The 16,728-nt window shown below is 55.6% G+C and overlaps 2 protein-coding genes across 50 annotated transcripts in view; one reads left to right on the forward strand and one right to left on the reverse strand.

Annotated features, from left to right (window-relative positions):
* Nucleotides 1-8,308, reverse strand: part of KCNAB2 (potassium voltage-gated channel subfamily A regulatory beta subunit 2) — a 108,353-nt gene extending 100,045 nt beyond the window's left edge. For all 5 annotated transcript variants that reach the window (XM_005544957.4, XM_045387995.2, XM_005544955.4 and 2 more), the window contains exon 1: nucleotides 8,214-8,308. The gene's annotated coding sequence lies outside the window, so the exon portion shown is untranslated. The remainder of the gene's footprint in view (nucleotides 1-8,213) is intronic.
* Nucleotides 8,309-8,535: 227 nt separating this feature from the next.
* Nucleotides 8,536-16,728, forward strand: part of NPHP4 (nephrocystin 4) — a 135,936-nt gene continuing 127,743 nt past the window's right edge. For 33 of the 45 annotated variants that reach the window (XR_012427019.1, XR_010581598.2, XR_012427010.1 and 30 more), the window contains exons 1-2: nucleotides 8,536-8,754; nucleotides 14,948-15,120. Coding sequence is in view for 15 of the 45 variants with exons in the window: in XM_065530604.2 (XP_065386676.1) it covers nucleotides 14,986-15,120 (135 nt within the window). In the remaining 30 variants the exon portion in view is untranslated. Of the gene's footprint in view, nucleotides 8,755-9,037; nucleotides 9,745-10,031; nucleotides 10,168-14,945; nucleotides 15,121-16,728 lie in introns of those variants that run through there. The other 12 variants (XR_012427032.1, XM_074022123.1, XM_074022129.1 and 9 more) reach the window with 6 other exon arrangements.

Consider the following 16,728-nt stretch of genomic DNA (forward strand, 5'->3'; position numbering starts at 1 on the left):
CTGCCAACGCTTTGGTGAGCTGCTGATGCTTTGGTGGTGGCCTGAGTGGTACCTTGATGCCCTGGACCATACATCTCCTCCCGCTCTGATGTGGGCAATGAGGGCAGTGACCTTGTCCTGGCTCCTGATTCGTGAGTTAATGAGGAGCAAGTGACATTCCTCAGGCCCTGGTCTCACTGCAGTACTGCCCGGGAGAGGGCTGTCAGCACTAGCGTCACTGGGATCCCCAGCTGCTACTTCAGACCCCAATGGCCTATAGGCTTCATCTAAACAGGCCCCTTTCTCCCAGAGATATCACTCATTTTTTTTTTTCTTTTTCTGGAAAGCCCCCATTCAGGGTCTGTTGGTAACTGTCACTCACACCAGCAGGACGGTGGGGGGTGGGGTTCACTCCTCACAGAAGCGGGCTCGCCTGCCCCAGTGGCCTCCCTAGACCCATCTTTTGGGGTGGAGAGAGAGCATGGCAGCTCCCTGGAGCCTCTGAAGTGCCCCAGCGCAGGGTGGCTGATGTCCCCTGGACACCCCCACTGTCTTTTAGGCAGGAAGGATGTAAATAAGGAGGTGTCCACTACTCCTTCGAGGAGCAAAGCACCCTGTGTCCCTGCAGAACGGGGAGGTTTTGAGTTGGGATTTGCAATTCCTGTTTTGGGCATCCTATATCCTTTGTAGGAGCAAAGGGACAATATGGCTCCGGGCCTTCTGTCTGTGACACCTAAATACCTCCTGGTCTGGGTGACTAAAATTACCTGCTACTTATTGCCATGGAAAGGCAATACCCTCTAGAGGGTGCGGGGGGCTGACTGAGCAGAGGCAGGAGGCGCTGCAGGATCTATCTAGACAGACAGGGCGCAGGTAGGGCATGGAGAGGGCCCAGATGGGGCTCAGACAGGGTGCAGGCAGGGTGCAGATGGGGCACCGATGGGGCACAGACAGCGTGCAGACGGGGCACAGACAGCACAGACAGGGTACAGAGAGGGTGCAGACGGCAGAGCAGGATATGGATGGGGTGCAGGCAGGGTGCAGATGGGCCGCACAAGGGGTATAGACATGGCGCAGGCAGGATACAGATGGGGCACAGACAGGGTGCAGGCAGGATGGGGACGGAGCACAGACAGGACACAGACGGCACAGACAGGGTGTGGAGCGGGTGCAGACGGCACAGGCAGGGTACGGATGGGATGCAGGCAGAGTGCAGATGGGGCGCACACGGGGCACAGACAGGGCACAGGCAGGGTGCAGACACGGTGCAGATGGGGCTCAGGCAGGGCACAGACAGGTGACGGACTCTGTATGGTCAGGCACAGGGTGGCGAGGACTGGCCCCGTACCAACCTCTGGCCTCCTCTGCCGCAGGCAAGTGCTTGGGCCATCAGTACCCCTGAACCAAACCACAATCCAAGAGGCCTGGACACTAACAAGGCGCCCTGCCATGCACGGGAGGATGAAAGCAGAGTCTCAGATTTGAAGCTCACAAAAGTGCAGGGCATTCCAGTAGAACGTGGGCTTCACATGTTCCCAAGAATTATAGAAACCCCCGCAAAGCCCTTCTCGCCGGAGCTTTCAACCATCACAAACAGCTTCCTCGTGTGCCTCCTTAAGAAGTAGAGGCGGGCAGGTTCACCGACAGACTGAAATGGCTAGGGAGTGTTTCTCAAAGCATGTTCTTGGAACCCCTGATCTGAGTCACCAGGGACTGGTGGCCAAGGAGCTTGCTAAGCTGTACCAGGACCCCTGAGGGCTGGGCAGGCACCATGCCCTGCAAGTCTGCTGGGCACACCGACAGCTCAGGACCCTCAGCCCACCCAGGCCCCAAGACTCCACAATTCCTACACAGAACATAAAGCACTATGCAGCCAACCTATGCAGGGCCACCAACAAGGCTAAGCTCCAGCCTGCAGTCCACAGGCGTCCCCAGAAATGCCCCCATTAAGGCAGGAAATGGAAGAATGCACCGTTGAAATAGTCTCTAAAGCGGCGGATGCAAGAGGGTGCTGCTGGCAGCTGCGGTTAAGCAGCAAAGCAGCTTCGTCTGTGCCTGCCAGCCCAAGAGCCGCCCTGTGCCCTCACCTTCCTTTTCCTCCTTTCATGGTCAAATTTCTTCAGAGCCATTGGTGGCAAAGTCCAAAGGTTACCAGAGTGGGCTTTGGCTTGGGGTCCTGGCTCCTGCGCCTAGTAGCTTGGAGGCCTTAGGGAAGCCACTTGGACTTTCAGTGTTTCTGCATCAGTCAGATAGGGATAAGATGGTTGGCGAGTGCCTGGAAGCTGGTGGTGCTGAATCTGGGGTCCTTCACCCCCTCACCACTCCTGGGAGCCCAGCTCTGCTTCCCCTCTCAACAGAGGTTGCCTCCTCGGCAGCGGCTGGCCCACCGGATGCAGTGGATACCTGCCTCATCCTCTATTTTCCTCTCCTTCCTGGGCTCTGGAAGAATCCAGGGTTCCCTCTTGTCTGTCTTGACCTTCATCTTCCCTGTCAAACCCGTACCCTCGGCCACTCTTGGCACTACCTCCAGGTGACACTGTCAGGGCTGTGACCAGTGGGGAGGTGGCAGTCACCTCCAGGTCCCACCTCTCCTGTGAACTCGCGCCCTACCTTCTCCATGCCCGTAGGCACTGCTGTCCAAGACACAGACCTCGACACCCAAGGTCGACCGAGCCCAGTCCTCCCCACCCAGAAGCCCCAATTCCGGCTCTGCCTCTTTCTGTCTGTGCAGCCCAGGCAGACCCAGTGAGAAAAGCCTGGGGGGCTCCTAGGTTCTCCTTTTCCCTCCCTCCCCCCCCATCACTGTCCAGCCCCATGGTGTCCTTGGCCCTGACGCCCTCTTCCTAGTCATCCTATTCACCCATATTCATGCCCTAGCCTGTGAACGCACTGGGCCTCTGGCCATCCTCCAGCCTGCCCGGTCCTCCCTCTGTGACCTTGCCCATGCAGAGCCCTTTCCCAGATCGCCCTTTCCTAGCTCTGCCTATCACAACCTGCCTGTCTTTGAAGGTCCAGGTCAAATGTCCCCCCTGCCCCCATGTCTCCTTCCCCATCAGCAGGGTTTTCTCTGACCGTTCCGGGCACATGGTCACTGCGTCCCTTTCCTGGCTCTCAGCCCTACAGGAGGGAGGTGGGTCTTGCTCATTCTTGGTCCTTCAAATGTCTGCTGCTAAGACCTTCGCCCTTCACTGGTATGATAGGTTTTAATGTTTTAAATTTAAATTTGTTTTCCAATGAATAGATTGAGCTGAATCTCCTTGCTCATGCATTCTAGTTATTCCTTACTCTCCTGTATCTCAGAGGGGTTCTAAGAATATCACTTTCAGAGAGCCCCTGCCATGACTGAGTGTTTGGGATCACAGGGCTCCAAGGCAGAATTCTAGAGTCTTCTGTCCTAGGCTGCACTGACAGCCTGTGGATACCAGGGCCTGAGATTGAAATGAAAGATCATGAAGCTGCCAGGGGGTGGAAAATGAAAACACATTCATGGTGAAGGAAGGCGAGCATGCTCGGAGCATGGCTCTGCAACCTCCTCGGTGCCCGGGGCTGCTGGAATCAGACAGGTGGGCAGGTGTGCAGTGGGGGTCCGGCAGGCTCGCGGGCCCTCCACAAGGCCCAAGGTCAGGGAGAACGGGGCAATGAGTGTCCCTCCCTCACAGGGAGGCTGTTCCCTGCAGACCAGGGCAATGGGCTCTCCCCTCCTGCCCTCTTTTCCCCTTCCTTCCCTCCTTCCTTCTCCACTGTGAAATCACTCAGCGGGGCACTCCAGCCCAGAGGTCTCAGGAAACCACGCAGAAGGAAAGCCAAGTTCCTCTGCTCCGGTTTTCCTAGGGGCTCGGTTGGGCTGACCAGGAACCACCTGAGCTCCAGGCACGATGGTGGCTGGGGCTCCGCGTCCAACTGGAAGAGGGGGAACTGACAGTTACCCAGCACCCACTGTGTGCCAGGGACCAGCCCCAGGCTCCTACCACTGAGGCAGTTCACCCATTCAGATAGAGGGAGACACGAATGACCCACGTGTTTTAGCAGGCCAGAGAGTCAGAGGCGCAGAGAGCTAAGTCTCTGGCGGGGAAAGAGTCCAGGCTGGTGATGGAGGACCGCCGCGGACCAGACCTCAGGGGTCTACAGGACCCAGAAGTGACTCCAGAAAACTGGCCCACGTGGAATGGGTTGAATCTGGTGTGGGGTCTGAGAAGAAACCTGTGCCCGGCTCCCAGCCATGGAGTCGGATGATGGATCTCGGCCACTCGGCAGTCAGGGCTCAAGATCACAGCCAGGAAAGCCTTCTCACTGGGTCCAGGTGCAGGCGGACAGCCAGGCAGGCGTCCCCACCATTTCTCCACTTTTCCCCTTTTCCCAGTCCTATTTTATCTGCAACCAGCACGGCATCAAAGCAGTTAGCTCTGCAGGTACCTGTGTGCTGGAGAAACGGTGGGGGGCTGCCTGCAGTGAGACAGGGGCCGGGGAAGACGGCAGGGTGGGCATGGGGCTGCTCTGTGAATAAGACATACCACCCGGGTCTCTGGGGCTAACCACGTGGTCACTGGGCAGACCAGTGAGTGGCCTCCTGAGACGCTGGCCAGCAGGGGTCTGAGTGGAAACCTGGGTGTGGCAGTGGCAGGGCACCCTCAGGCAGGGAGGGGCCTGAGCCCAGGGCTCATCCCACGGTGGGTGTGCAGGAAGAGGGAGGCCGGCCTTCATTTGGGCTCCCCAGGATGTGGCGAAGAACAAGGGCCCAGCATCTGCTCAGGCCCATGAGGCAGGGAGACTCACGCATCTGCCCAGCCCAGGCAGGCAGGCAGGAAAGCCTCGAGCCACTGGGCCGTGACAGGACGAAGCCCAGGTGTGCCACCCCACCTCCCCCAGTGTGCTCTCTCCTGGGGAATGAGGGCCCCGTTCCCTTTGCCTCCTTGGGACTGGCTGAGTGGAGACGGTGCATCCCTTCACAGACTCAGCCCGAAGATGGGCCGAAGCATGGCGACTTGCCCGTCACCAAGGAGAGAGCAGTGTAGGGCTTCCCATGCCATGACAAAGGAGCGCTTCCATATCCCCCAGAGTCTGGGCCTGGGCCTCCGGGGCCTCTTGGGAGACTCACCCCTGCGGAAGTGAGGACTTCAGACATTCAATGGAGCTCAGGTGATGGCAGAGCGGCACCTGCCACAGAGTTCTGGCAGAGCAGGAACAGAATCAAGATTTCCTCACTAGCTGGGAGGCCGGGATCAGTTTCACTGCTGCTCTGTGCCTCAGTTTCCCTATCCAGCCTCCCTCGCAGGGTTATTTACAAGTGCCTGAGGCGAACCGAGGTCATAAATGCAGTTCCAGTGTGGGATGCAGAAGAGAGTCCCCCTTCTGCACGGACCTGGTGCCCTCACTCTTCTCTAACTATGGGGTTATCTCTTTGAAGGCCACAAACAACAGAACCCTTGCACCAGGGCCTGCACGCCAGGCAGGACTCAGTCACTGAGAAATCTCCATGGTAGTGGCACCTGCCGCTCCCAACAGCCCCTCCAGTGACTTGGATACACCCAAGGGCACTGGCTGCGCACATGAATGTCAGCAACGCCTCGAAGTGGCCTTCCCAAGGGACAGCCGGTCATGTCCTCCGGGGGCTGGCTTTCCTCAGCTCGGACAGCCAAGGTACGAACTGGGCTCAAACAAGTAGGAAGTAGGGGGCCCAACCCAGCTCCGTCACTGCCTCTGTTGACCCTGGAGAAGCCTGTCCTTCCGTTTAGTCCTCTGAGAGCAAGGATGACCAGCTGTTGGGTGCCAAGACCCAAGCCCTACTGGTGGTGGGAGAGGGGCTGGCAGGAACATGGGGTCTATGGCCCTCGACATCTCTGGCATCAATCCTTCTCGAATTGCCGCCCCCAGCTGCCCACTGTCCTGCCTCCTTATTCAGGGACGCCAGGAAAACATTGACTCTGGGACCTCTGGCGATGTGAATATCACTGAGAATTTAGCCAAGGACCAAACACATGCCACTCCTGGCCAGAGTCCCCGGAAACAGAAGCACGTTCCCCCAGTTCTCCCGAGGGAGCAGGCTCTCTCGCCTGCTCTCTTCCACACAGACGATGTGTGCCCAGTTACCACGGCAGAGCGCCAACACACAGGAAGGTCTAGGGGAGGCCCCTCCCTCCAAGCCCAGGCCGGAAACTGCCAAATCAAAACTGTGTGGCACTCGCTTCCTCCTGAACCATTCAGGTCTTAGAAGATTACTGAAAAATGAAAGCAAGCAAGCCTTCTCTAGCTGGCCAGCCCATGGCACCCTCGGCCTTTCCAGCTCCCTAGTGCCATGGCCCATGTCCCATCTCCTGGGTGCAATGGCTTCTGTGCACACTGCTTCCCATCCAGGCTCCAAATCCAGACCCAAGACGGTTCTGAACCAAAAAACACACGAAAAGGGTTTCACACTGTTTTTTTTCATGATACCCCCCAACTCCAGTGCCCGGCTCAGTCCCCAGGTGTTGATCAGCACCTACAAAGCATTTGCTGACTGGCGCAGGGGAAAAAAATGGCCCTGGGTGTTAACAGGGAAGCCTCTGCCATGATGCTTTCGAGGCAGGTATGTGCTGCAGCCTGAACACTGTCAGTGCCACTGAGGCTGAGCGTGGCCATGGAGAGCTGTCCCCAGAGAGAAAGACAGGATCTGGAGGACCAAGTGCATTCTTAGGGCCCCACACTGCGAAAGCACAGGGCCAGGAGCTGCACAGGGCTCTGCAGCAGACACAGCAATCAGGTGGGCAGATGTGACTCTCCACACGTAGGTCCCGAAACCCTGCAACGCGGGGCCTGAATGCGGCTTCTTTAGCAGAGCAGGAGCTTACTCTTGGCACTGGGGAAAGGGGAGGGGTGAGGCTGGTGTTTTTGAGGGGGAGGAGAAGTTGCAGAGAAAGAAGAAATCCTAAAATTACAGACAGCGGGACAGCTGTGGCCTGAACTTGGTGTTCCTGTTCCTCGGATGTGGATGTATTAATTTCCATAAATGCTAATAGCCCATTTCCCCAAGAGCTATTACTTATGTCATCTCCCCTTGGACACAGTTCAACACAGGGTAGACAAATGAAAGGGAGGAAAAGGCAACCCCTACAGGCAGTCCCCAGCTCCCCAGCCCCCTCCCAACCAGGCAGCTCAGGTGTGGTTCCTAAGGTGGCCCTGCTAACTGCAGGGTCAAGACCCCTGCCTTCAGCTCCGTAACCAGGTCCCTATCACGACTGGAAGCAAGAAAGTTACCAACCCCAAAAATGCTGAATCACAAAGTGAGGCTGAGCAGGAAAGTGGGGGTGGGGAGGGAGGGAGACGGTGGCCAGGGAGGAAGGGTGCTAAGAGCCTTCCCACCTGGAGCAACCGGGGATGCTGTGGGCAAAGAACAGCCCCTGTAGGAGCTCCCAGGACAAATGCCAGGAGGAGGGACGCCAGGATGCGGCTGGATGGCGGGGTGGGAAGGTGGGCAGGTACCCCGGCTGCTGCTACTGCCGCAGGACGCGGTGCAGCAGTGGGGTCTTTGCATCCTGGGAGCAGCAGCAGGTAGGGAGGTGCGGAAGTGCTTTGTGCCAAGGCCTGGCTGGAGGGAGAAGCTTAAGATAGGAGTACGGGCTCAGGGTCAGAGGTGGCGGTGTGTGTGGTATAGACAGCCCGAGGAACTGGTGCAGGAAGCAGAGTCAGAGTTCTGGAGAGCAGGGTAAGGCGGTGAGAGCGTGCCCGCGGGGAGAGGTCGGAGGGGCTGGGGGCAGAATGGGAGGGTGGGGAAAGGGACCGGAGCGACACAGGGACAGGCAGCGAGAACGATGGATGAGCCTTGAGAAGAGATGGGAAGGACCGGGACCAGCAGCGCCCCGCTGAGGCTGCGCAGAGGCCCGGAGAGGGGATGAGAGGAGGATGGAGGGAAGGGGAGGGCGAGGCTGCGGGGACCGGAGCGGGCACAGATGGGAAAGAGGTGCACCGGGGAGAGGGACGGCGGCAGGGGCAGGGGTCAGGGATGCGAGCTGAAGGGTCGGGCGGGAGGACAAGGAAGGAAAGAGAGGAAGGGATGGGGGAAGGGAGACGATGGAGAAGGAGGTAAGGAGGCTGGAGAGGAGGTGAGACGGCGGCGGAGGCAGGGACGCAGGGCCGGGGAAGAGGAGATGGAGACGCGACCGCGGCGCCTGCCGCAGCGCGGGCCTCGCGGGTACCCGCCGCCGCCGTCCCGGCGCAGGTCGGTTGAAAGCGCGCCCCGCCGGGGTCTCCCCCGTACTCACCTGGGGGCTCCAGCTCCGGATCCTGTGCCCCGCGCCGGATCTTCCTTTCCGCCCTGCCCCTGCGACTTTAGCGCCCCCGAATCCCGCTCGCTCCTGCAGGTTCCGCCAGCAGCATCTTCACCTCGTGGGACGCCCGGGGCCACGCCCCTCCCAGCTTCTCATTGGCTGTTGTTCACGCCAGTCACATTACCATTGGTTGAGGGGTCGTCGGACATGCAAATCAGGATAGGCCCGCCGCCGCACCGATTGGCTGGCGCTCGCGAAGCGTAGCCCTCTACTTGGGTTCTGATTGGCTCCGTGGCCCGGACGGCCAAAGTGACGCGAGGCGGGTTCTTGGCCTGAGTGCGCGGCGTGCCGCCTTCTGAGGCTCCTCCCGTGGGTGGCAGCGGACGGGACGCGCCCCTCGGCCAGTCCTCGGTCCTCAAGGCCTGCGGCTCTCTTGAGCACCCGCCGCCGGGCCTCTGGGTTCGTCGAGTGGGGAATCCCCCAAAAGCGTGGGCTCCGTGGCCTCTGGCGCTGCAGCGGCGGGTCGGTCTCCTAGGTAACGCGGCCCGCGGCGGGCGGAACCATGTGGGCAGGCGCCGCGGGGGAGGTTGGACGCGGCCTCGAGACGCTGGGGGCCGCAGTGTTGGCCAGACCCTCGGGGTTCGGGGGTACGATGGTCCCTGCCGTCCCTGCCTGGGGGCCCGGTGCCTGGGGTGCGGCGGTGGCGCGCGACGTGGGCTGTCCCCGCGTCAGCCGCAGGCGTCCCCTCTTGTCGGGACTCTTGGTGCGGCCCGGGCCGCCGGGTGCCGTTTGGCTACGTGGGTTCCTCTTAGGCCCTTGCCCTTTGCCCCCTGCCCCCTGCCCCACGGCCTCTCTATAGCCCTTCGGTTGAAGGGAGAGCGGTACCGATGTCCTGGGCCTTGGCTCCCTGCGCCGTAGTCCGCGCGCATCCTTCCCAGGCCGGAGCCCGCGGAACCCGCCTGATCGCCGCCCCGCCCCGCGTTCCGGCTATCCTTTCCCAGCTGTCGCTCTGCTGCTTTCGGGCGTGCCAGCGAGTCTCTGTCCCCGGGGCCGTTCCGGCCTTCTGCGGCCTTCTGCGCCCGTTTCCTGCCCTGGGACCTCCCGGCCGACCCGGCCCGGAATGCGCCACCCGCTCCCACGTGCCCTCCTCACGCGTGCAGGCTGCTCGTGCCCGCCCCCGGGCTTGCAGGCCACCCCTGCTGCCCGAGATTCCTCGTGTCTGGCTTCTTAGGAGACTGCTGCTTTCTGCCTCCGTGTGTCGCGATGTGTGGTTTGGTGGACGTCTGTGAAGGAAATCCAGCCTTTCACGCGTGTGCGGTTGGCAAAAGGAGGAGTATTTCTGATGATGGTGGACAATGCCTCTCGGTCCTAACCCTGGGCTCCGTTCGTTGCAGCTCCTCTGTGCAGTTTCCCTAGGTCACACTTGTGTCTTTTTTTGTGTGCTAATTTGTGCCCTGATTCTATACATTCTGTGGGGGCAGCGAGCTTGTCTGCTGTGTTCAAGACCGTTTCTCCAGGGCGCAGGGTAGGTGCTGGAAGAATGCTTATGAATGAGGGAATTCCAGGCAGTGCTTAATCAGACTTCTGCTTCCCCAAAAGCTCCCCAAGGTATCTGGGTCTCAGGCATTACACATTTTCCATTCTGGGAAGGAGGTTTCACGGACCCTGATAGCGCCTCCCACCCGGTGCGTCTTCCTTTCCCTGGGAACCGCTCTCTGTAGGACTTCAGCCCCGCTCACCTCTGCACCCTCCCAGGGGCCTGTGTGCTGCTCACACTCACCTTCTTGTCTTTCACCCCCACTGACTTTCTAGATGCTTGAAGACAGCGCATTTGACAGCCTTCTTATGAACTGGAACACAAGTGCTTGGGAAATAGTTGCTGAATAGATCAACAGAAGCAGAGAGCTCAGGGAGATTTCACAGCCCTCATTTTGGAGTTTGGAAACAGGTGGGGAGGCTGCGAGCCCGTCCTGAAGTGAAAGAGGAGAGAGCATTAGCCCTGGATTCCTTTGTTGCTCTTACTTTTTCCCTCTGGGCCTCTCTTCTCCCTTGGCCTCTCGTGGTCTCCTTGATTGAGGTAGCGGGAGGTAGTTATAATAGTTTACAGTATTATAACTATAATGCTATTATAATAACCAGTTATAATAGCTAGCTGTGTGACCTTGGATTGGCTGTTTATCCTGAGTCTCAGTGTTCTCATCTTTAGATGGCAATAATGATGATTCTCATTTTGCAGAGTTGTTGGAAAAGTAACCATGGAATGTTTGTGAGTTCCTGTCTTGCATCAGGGGCTCATTAAAAACAGGTGTATTTTCTTTTTTTTTTTTTTTTTTTTTTTTGAGACTGAGTCTGGCTCTGTCGCCCAGGCTGGAGTGCAGTGGCCGGATCTCAGCTCACTGCAAGCTCCGCCTCCCGGGTTTACGCCATTCTCCTGCCTCAGCCTCCGGAGTAGCTGGGACCACAGGCGCCCGCCACCTCGCCCGGCTAGTTTTTTGTATTTTTTAGTAGAGACGGGGTTTCACCGTGTTAGCCAGGATGGTCTCGATCTCCTGACCTTGTGATCCGCCCGTCTCAGCCTCCCAAAGTGCTGGGATTACAGGCTTGAGCCACCGTGCCCGGCTAAAAAACAGGTATATTTTCATCTTTTTTTTTTTTTTTTCCCTTTTCTTGGGTTCAAGACCTGGAGCCCTCTCGATTTTCTTTTTTATTGTTGATTTGGCCCCAAAGGCCCCTCTGTACTTCCTCCAGGGCATTTGTATTTCATCCTTAAAAGACTTTTGCTGAGGACCTAGCCTGATGTCATGGAGCTCACAGTCTCGCAGGACAACAGCATAGCCCTGGTGAAGTGTGGTGGCTCTTCTGTCACCTGCCCTGTGTGGGAGCAGCCAGAGGTGGGGATGGGGCTTTCACTCTGAGGAGGGAGCATTTGGTTTGACTCCTGGATGCCAGAGCAGAGGTGGAAAGGATTGAGGAGCAGGCGGAAGGGCACCTAGAGAGATTTATGAGGTGTTGGGAGGATAGTGAGAGCTGCTGCGGCCACCTGGGCTCCCACCCGCAGAGTCTCAGGTGTCACCTCGGCCTCCGTGGCCCCTCAGACTATGACTATGACTATGACTATGACTGCCCTGCCTTCACATCCCGAGCCTCAGGATTTCTGTGTGGGTGGCAGGTGCTTTCGGAACAGATGCCCTTGCGCCTAGTGTGTGCCCTGCTAGTACAGCAGGGGGCCAACATGCTTCGTGCTCCCTGTGAGGGTGGACTGGCGTGCACACGTCCTTCAGCAGTGTCCTCGGGCCAGGTGTGGCACTGAGTCCTGCAGACACCCAGGGAGGAGGCACCGGGTCAGAAATCTGGGGCAGGTGAGGAACATGGGCATCTGCGTCAGGAGATACTTCCTCTGTAAAATCCCCACCTGGGGCCATCATGGCCTGCATTTTGTATGAATACACTTCTGAAGTTATAAAACGTCAGTGGGAAAGAAAAGCTTCAGGGTAGCTTTGCTAAAGCTTCAGTTTGATTCTGTGACCGTTTACTGAGTTGTGATGATACCAAGGACACAGGAGGAATGGGACTTCTTTCTTCAAGGACTTGGCCAGTGAGCAGTTCAACACAAGACAGGTGACAAATACTGTGACCAAGGGAATCACAGAGGCCATGTGAGCCTGGGGCCTGGACCCTGGGAGCACCTAGGAAGCCCTCCTGGAGGAGGTGGCCCTTGAGCTGGTATTGGTCAGGTGTCTTCTGCTTGAAAGTCGTGGGCGGCTGTATGATTTCCTGTGGCTCCTGTAAGAAAGTCCAACAGACTTGGTTGCTTAAAAGTAGCACAAATTTATTCTTTTCCAGTTAGGGAGGTCAGCAGTCCAAAGTCGGCTCTCCCTGTGGTGGCCCCTGGGGCTCTGGGCTGGCATGGTGTGGGCAGTTGTGGGCATTGGAGGAGAGACAGCCTGGGCTCAAGTCTCCCGGGGGAGACTGATGGCTCAGTGTGGGCCATGTGTTCCTCCTTGAACCAATCACTGCAGACCTCTGGCTGGAATTGGGGAGCAGCCCTCCCCACACATGGAGTTGGGTGAGGGTCCTCTACAAAACAAGGGAAGTTGAGCAACAAAAATAGCCCACAGAGAACAAAAAACAACCAACCAGCGTGTGTGCCTGCTGGATTCACACAGGACCGGACTGAGTCTGGTCCTCTGAGGAGTACCTGGCCCACATGCAGCATCTGGGTACACTGTGGGTGGACGCAGGACCCTGAGCCAAGGATGCAGCATCTGGGTGCACTGTGGGTGGAGGCAGGACCCTGGGCAAAGGTCCCTCTCAGGCTACCTGGTCATGTCCTCTCGATTCCCACACATGCTGGGAGCGTGCAGAGGGTGAACCATTAGCACAACTCTTCTCAAACTTTTTGGTCTCAGATCCCTTTACCCTTTAAAAGATTATTGAGGACCCCAAAGAACTTTTGTTTATGTGAGTTGTGTCTACCAATGTTTACTGCCATAGAAATTACAACTGAGAAATGTTAAAAATATTAATTTATTTAAAAATAACAAGGCCATGACATGTTAACATAAAAACATTTTTTACAAAAACCAACTATATTATCCAAAACAAACAAAAAAAAAAACAAATTTAAAAGAGTGGGATTCTTTTGCATTTTTGCAAATGTCTTTACAGTCTCCTTAAGAGAGGACAGCTGAAGCCTCCTGTCTGCTTCTGCACTCAGCTTCTGTATTGGCCTGTGTTGCCTTGGTTGAAGTATGTGAAGGAAGTCCATCCCGATCTAGTTGGGAGGAATCTCTTAGGTCATTGTGGATATTCTTTGCTGCTGCACTTAAACCCCACAAGCAGGAGTTTCTTAAGGATTTGTTTAAAGCGGAGTCTCCACCACGTGAATGAACTCTTCGTGCTCTGACGTTAAAGTCCTTTGGTCAGTCTTGCACTTTGGGTAGATGTTTTATTCTCGCAGGATTTTGTACCATTACGCATTGTTCAGAAAATATTGGTTCATGGAGTCATGCAGACCTTCCAACTATTGACACATTTAATGGTGTAACCTTAGACGATCACGTTATTTCACTGCCCGTCTCATCAGGGAAGTCTTGAAGAAGTGTGAAGCTGGTAGGCTCAAGGTGGAGGATACAAACGTTTTCAATTCTAATGTTTGCTTGGAAGCTCCATTTTTATTACAGTTGTTTTCCCAGAAATGACACGCTCACTTTGCTCACACTTGAGAAGATGTATGCCAAGTACCCATGTTTTGTCTCTCAGTCACTCTTAGTGAAAATGGTGTTGAATAAAAAAAGCGGTGCGTTCAACGTGCAGCCCAGTCACAGCAAGGCTTCCCCCGGGGGCGACTGTTGCCCTTCTGTTTGCACCAGAAATGCTTGTGTATTTTCCATTTTGTCTAACAAAATTAAGAACGTGTCTACTGAAAGGTCAAGATATAATAAGATTAGTAGTTTTCCTGGCTTCACCACCGATGTTCTTACTTGAAGCTGCCTTGTTCTTTTCTGTGAGAGGTTGGGAGGACCTCACTCAACCCAACCAGCCTTGGGTCGAGTGAGGCCCCAGTGGCTTTACTTGCTGCTGCCTCTGCCCCACCGTGCCACTGTAGTGAAGGAGATAACACCTGGTGTCAGGAAAATCGTTTTGACCTTGTAGAGCCCTGACAGGGTCCTGTTAAACCCTGGGTTTGGGGAATGGACTTAGAGAGCTGCTGTCTTAGAAGGCCAAACCCACTGCTTTTTCTCCTTACTCGCCATTTTAGTATATGGAATTCAACCTCTTCTCGAGGTTCAGATCTTTGGATTCTGTGTCCTCTAGAGAAGATTTAGATCCTGGGCTCGCTGGACGGGATCAGATAACACTCAAAATCGGCCAGGACCCACCAAGAAGCTGGTAACACCTGAAACCTGTCCCCAAAGGGCTTTAGCAACAAGAGACTTTGTCCATGTAGCTGAAGTGTCTTGGGGTGATCGGCCCAGGACTCTAATAATGACATGGGGACCCAGTGGCCCTCGCTTCTGCCTTTTCCTCTCTGCTTGTTTTTATGTGTTTCCTGAGGTGGCCCCGGGCGTTTCAGGCTGACCACCTCTCAGCTCAAGGACTGTATTCCCTCTCTCATGCTCCCTGGGCCCCCTGCAAGACGGTCCTACCCTAGGGCTGTATTTCAGCACCTGCACCTGGTGTCCCTGTGTGGTACCCAACCTTCACAGCTGTACAGAACATCCCTTCGTGTCCCCATCCGGAACCAGCCACAGAGGCCAGGAGAGTCGTGCTCTGAGTCTGGCCCACGGGAGTAGGGGTGGGGCGGAGGGTTCTCTGGAGGTAGATTTTATTTCTCCATTTTATTTTTATTTCTGAAAAGGCAATTTGCATAGTTCAAAGTTGACAAGGATAACCAGGAAAAATGAATCATCCCATGGCGACCCCAGGCACCTGGTGTATCACCCTCTAGATACAGTGTGTTATTGTACAACTTTCATAAATTCTAAGCAAATACAACGAATATATACCTACATTTATTTTTCCTTTTTGAAATGCAAATGGTACTTCCCAGGGAAGGCAGCGTGGGTGCCAGCCAGCAACAAAGTCCACTTGTCTAGGGTTTGCAGAGTGTGGGTTTGGGGGATGGAGGTTCCTCTGGGATTTAGTGGGAGGCAGAAGCCTTCAGGATTGCTGTGACCACTGTAGCCCTTACAGCTCTTCTCTTTATTTGAATGTGACTGGCACAGGTCATCCGGGAAGCCCACGGGACCCTCAGGCGGGCAGGATGAATGACTGGCACAGGATCTTCACCCAAAATGTGCTTGTCCCTCCCCACCCACAGAGAGCACGCCAGCCTGTGAAGGAATCCACAGCTTTCCAGTGTGTCCTCAAGTGGCTGGACGGACCGATAATTAGGCAGGTAACAAAACATGCTGTTAGCAGATACGTGTTGTGATTGCTCTTAGCTGAGATGTGGCTTCCCGTTAACGTACGATGGTCCCTGGCTTTCGATGGTTTGATTTTTGATTTTGCTACTTTATGGTGATACCCATACCGCCATTCTGTTTCTCACTTTCAGTGCCGTTTTCAATATATTACATGAGATACCCAACATTTTATTTAAAAATAGAATTTGTGGGCCAGGCGTGGTGGCTCACGCCTATAATCCCAGCACTTTGGGAGGCCGAGGCAGGCAGATCACAAGGTCAGGAGATCGAGACCATCCTGGCTAACATGGTGAAACCCCGTCTCTACTGAAAATACAAAAAATTAGCTGGGCTTTGTGGCGGGCGCCTGTAGTCCCAGCTACTTGGGAGGCTGAGGCAGGAGAATGGCGTGAACCCGGGAGGCGGAGCTTGCAGTGAGTCAAGATGGCGCCACTGTACTCCAGCCTGGGCCACAGAGTAAGACTGTCTCAAAAAAAGAAAAAAAAGTATTTGTGTTAGATGACTTTGCCCAATTGTAGGCACATGCAAGTGTTTTGACCATGTTTAAGCTGGGCCACGCTAAGCTCTGATGTTTAGTAGGTTAGTGTATTAAATGCATTTGAACTTAGGATATTTTCAACTTAAACGGGGTTTATCGGGATGGAATCCCATCATAGGTCGAAGAGCATCTGTATTGATTTTCACTTATTCACTTGCGTCTTATACCACCATACCCATTACCTTGGACCTTGGCAGTATTCGGAGGCAAAGTGGCCCATCAGCAAAGAGAATCTGCTTCAGTGACATGGTCAGCACTTTTGACACTGGGTAGGGTTTCTTTATGCCCACAGTGGAGCAATTTAAAAACCCAAGTACTCTGGTTTCCTGGGTTATTTCTGAGCCAGGTGGCCTTGTGCATGGCTCAGCATGGCCCGCGTTCAGCCTGGCAGTGAGGACTGCAGGGGCTGAGCTCCGGGCATTCTGGCAGCTCTGTGCGTGGCTGGATGTACCACGGCCTTGGGCACACTCAGACCTGGGCCCTGATGGCGTCACATCCATCTGTGCCCTTCAGCTGGCGGGGAACCTGCTGGATAAGCTGGTGCTTCTGTGCTGCTGCCCATAGGACACCCACACGATTGGATTGTCCTTGTGAGGCCCAGTGGCCCGTGGGGATGCATGAGAAGGATCAGTCTTGCCATTGTCAACCCTTTTTACAGGATTTGGCTTGGCAAGGCCGTTTTCCTCTGCAGCTGGGAGAGTGATATTCACATATATTCAGTTGTTGGAGCCCCGGGTCTGTGACTAATTTACCATTATTAAATCACTGATGTTCTGTATCGTTCAATTCCAAGCCCTCGGATTGAGTACCTGCTGTGTCTTTGCCGCTGTGGTAGGTACTGTGGTGGCTGCTGCTTTCACAGCTTTACTTCCAGCACTTCACTGTGTTAATTCACTTAATCCTCAGAGCAGCTCTGTGAAGCTGCCACCACCTTACTCCCATTTTATAGAAGAGCAGCAGAACCTGCTAAGTAAGAGTGGAGCCAGCAGCCCAGGGCGATGTCTTTAGCTGGGATGCCACCCTCCTTGTCTGGCTCAGCCGC

This window comes from Macaca fascicularis, chromosome 1 (assembly GCF_037993035.2).
Source record: "Macaca fascicularis isolate 582-1 chromosome 1, T2T-MFA8v1.1".
Lineage (NCBI taxonomy): Eukaryota > Metazoa > Chordata > Mammalia > Primates > Cercopithecidae > Macaca > Macaca fascicularis.